The 3,205-nt window shown below is 48.2% G+C and overlaps 1 protein-coding gene across 1 annotated transcript; it reads left to right on the forward strand.

Annotated features, from left to right (window-relative positions):
* Nucleotides 1-1,583: 1,583 nt before the first annotated feature.
* On the forward strand, nt 1,584-2,259 carry LOC123120721 (uncharacterized). Its single transcript, XM_044540710.1, has 2 exons — nt 1,584-1,631; nt 1,891-2,259. The coding sequence occupies exons 1-2, from the start codon at nt 1,584-1,586 to the stop codon at nt 2,257-2,259; spliced, it is 417 nt and encodes a 138-aa protein (XP_044396645.1).
* The last annotated feature ends 946 nt before the right edge of the window (nt 2,260-3,205 follow it).

Genomic DNA, 3,205 nt, shown 5'->3' on the forward strand with positions numbered 1-3,205 from the left:
CAAGTTTATTATTTTTTCTGATAACTTGGTCACATATAAGGACACAATGTGAAGGTTTTCCAATTTTTTGATTTTTTCTGAATTTTTTATGCCCGTTTCAAAATGCGATCAAAACAGCGGGCATGACCGTTCCTAGCTAGTGGTTGAATCTAGGAAAACTTTTGGTGTTTCTCTGATTAAATAGATACTTATGTACCTAGAAATGATTTTTGGAGAAAATAAAGAGCAAACTATAAGGCAGCTACAGTTCAAATTTGACCCGCTTCCTGCTGAATCGGTGGGAATTTGTCTTTTTCACGAGAGGTGGATCAAAACTTTTTACACCCAACCATTTTGTCAATTGTGCATTAAATATGGCCTAGTATTTTATAAAAATGATTTGGTCCAATTTTGCAACAAATATATGGTAGGTCCTTCACAAAAAAACTCATTTCGGGCACTCGAAAAATGGAAAATTGATTACGACCATTTTAGATGGTCATAACGTCATCAAAGCTTGCACTTCATTCTGATTGGTCAATGGGCATGTCACACGGATCAAGCATTAGAGACCGTCGGATACTGCCAGATCCAACGGCCCACACCCTTCACCCTCTCCCCACCCACACCCACCCGAAAGCAGCTCCCCTCACCTACACCACATGTCGTTGAGGACACAGACATGTGGGCCTAATTCCTCGCGGTCCCACCTGTCATTGGCAAAATGCCACCACTCACCCACCACACACAACTCCTCCCCCTTCTCCTCCTCTCCCCCGCACACTACTCCTCTCCCCGCAGCCCAAACCCTAACCCCTCTCCCCTTTCCCTCCATTGGACCGCCGCCGCCACCTACGACGGTCGATCCCGCCGCAACCTCCCCTCCCCTCCCACCTCAAGCCGCTCCTCCTCGCCTTCGTGGACGACCACCTGCTCCCGCCGTTCGCGCCCGCGCGCCTGCTCCTCATCGCCTCGCTCCTCGCCCCGATCCAGATCGCTCCGCCGTCGCCCCGTCCTCCCCTTCCTTCCGCCGCCCACCTCTCCCCTCGCCTCCGCCACCCACCTCTCCCCTCGACACCGGTCTGCACCCTCCCATTCCCCCCCTCCACTCCTCCCTTGCCTCTGGCCAGAATCGTTGATCCCGCCTTCTACCACCACCACCCCCTCTCCCCACTCTCAGATCCAACTAGCCCGAGGTGTCGCCGGCCGCGGCAAGGCGAAGGCGAACAAGTCGGTGTCGCGGTCATCCAAGGCCGGGCTCCAGTTCCCTGTCGGCCGCATCGCGCGCTACCTCAAGGCCGGCAAGTACGCCGAGCGCGACACCGACTTCCTTGTCTCTACTTCCCCTTCCCCTTCCCCGGCCCCGATCCTCTCTCTACTTCCTTGTCTGATCGCCTTTTTTGGGTTGGATTTGTACTGGTAGGCAACCTCCATGGATGACAATGATGACGAGGACGAGGAGGAGGACGACTAGGATCTGCGTTCCCCCCTGAGAAAATTGACGCAACATATCCCCTGCTTCTGTTTGATTGACCTCCAGCGCCGTCCGGCGGGAGTTCTTGGGCAGAGGAGGGAACTTGGGTTTCGTCCATCTGTTCGATCCGATGGGGGACGTATCCACGATTCAACGCCCATCCGGCACTGTTGCCAAGGTAATAATCTATTCTAACCCATCCACGAACGGCTGTTATTTCGATTTGCTTGCAGAAGCATCTTCGATTGATTAGCTTGCAAATCACCATGGATAGCATATGATTCGGCTAGAAAACTAGTACAAAGCCAAGCAAACAGATGGTGTGTGCTGTATGTAATAACCATTTGACATCTGGATGTCCAGTATTACTGTCGGATAGTTGTCTGATGTGATTTTGCGCCTGTAAAACTGAAACTGGTTTCTAACTTCTTCTTCAGCAGGGTGATCAGGTTGGGGAGCTGGTGTCGGCCGGATGGACCAACGAGACCCACAACATGTACATCAGCTCCATGGAGGTGTCCTTCATGCAGCAGCTCCGTGGCCAGCAGCAGCACCACCACCACGCCTCTCCCGACAGGAGCATGATCCATGTGGGTAGTGGCCATGGGCTCAAGGTGCTCCAAGAGGGAGCCTCTGATAACCTCGGGTCTGAGAAGAACGTACCTCGCCCGCGTGATGTTGGTGCACGAGGCACCGATACAGTTCAAGCGATGGCTCCGAAGCATGGAAGAGGAGTGAGCACTTGCGTCAGAGGAAATCCTGTTGACAGAACCTCAGGTTGTTACACTTTTCATCTTGTTTGCTGATTGTTTCCTTCAGCGTATGTTTTGTTCAGTTTGACAGAAGTTTAGAATTGTTATGCGGTGTTGACTGGCTGTTAGTCTGATATTAATTCAGAAGCTTTGATTTTCCTTGGTATTTGTTGTGTTCAGTTCCGGCAGAAGTTCAGAACTGTTATGCAGTGTTGGCTGTTAGTGTGATATGAATCTATAAGTGTTGATTTTCCTTGGTACATGTTGTGTTCAGTTTTGGCAGAAGTTCGGAAATGTTATGCAGCGTTGGCTCTTTGTCTGATATGAGATGCGCATATCTTTTTTGCATCTTATATAGGCATTATGATATGATTTATAAGCATAGATGGTTATAGGTTGCTGTGATGAATATAAATATTAACAAGTGCTCATGCATGTCGGTATACTAGAGCCAGTTGTATGTGCTCAGTACCTTCCTATTGTTCTAGTTGCTTACAGAATCTTTGATCTACTCCTTGCAACTTAAATTCTTGCTTGCTCTCATGTACAGTATTGAGAAGTAATTAAGTTTCCTTTAGTTTTCTGATGTGAAAGTTTCTTGAAAGTAGAGCTTCTCTTAACTAATCCAGAACTCGACTCTTTTCCCCTGATATCGTCGTCGCCCAGTCCAAGTCCGTTTGTACTTGTAATAACGGAGTATTTGTACTGGTTTACAATGTTTTTAGGCACTGGTACGAAAGCTGCCCTTGACACGAACATAGTATACCACAGTATATATACTACCAAATATAATTCAGCAACTTGTTTTCGTCAATTGATGTGTTCCTGCTTCCTGTTGTCAAGCCCAAACCCACTGAATTACTCAGTACCTCTGTTCTTCTCTTCATATCGAAGCTCATCAAACTTGTCAGCTCTATGCTTTCATTCTGATTTGTACATCATCCTGAAATATATAATCATGCTTTCATTCTGATTTGTACATCATCCTGGATGGTCTGCC

The sequence above is a fragment of the Triticum aestivum genome, chromosome 5D, assembly GCF_018294505.1.
Source record: "Triticum aestivum cultivar Chinese Spring chromosome 5D, IWGSC CS RefSeq v2.1, whole genome shotgun sequence".
NCBI lineage: Eukaryota > Viridiplantae > Streptophyta > Magnoliopsida > Poales > Poaceae > Triticum > Triticum aestivum.

Coding starts and splice junctions, on each gene's coding strand:
- LOC123120721 (XM_044540710.1), top strand. CDS start 1,584: ATGGGGGACGTATCCACGATTCAACGCCCATCCGGCACTGTTGCCAAG. Junction 1,632..1,890: donor CATCCGGCACTGTTGCCAAG/GTAATAATCTAT, acceptor CTTCTTCTTCAG/CAGGGTGATCAGGTTGGGGA.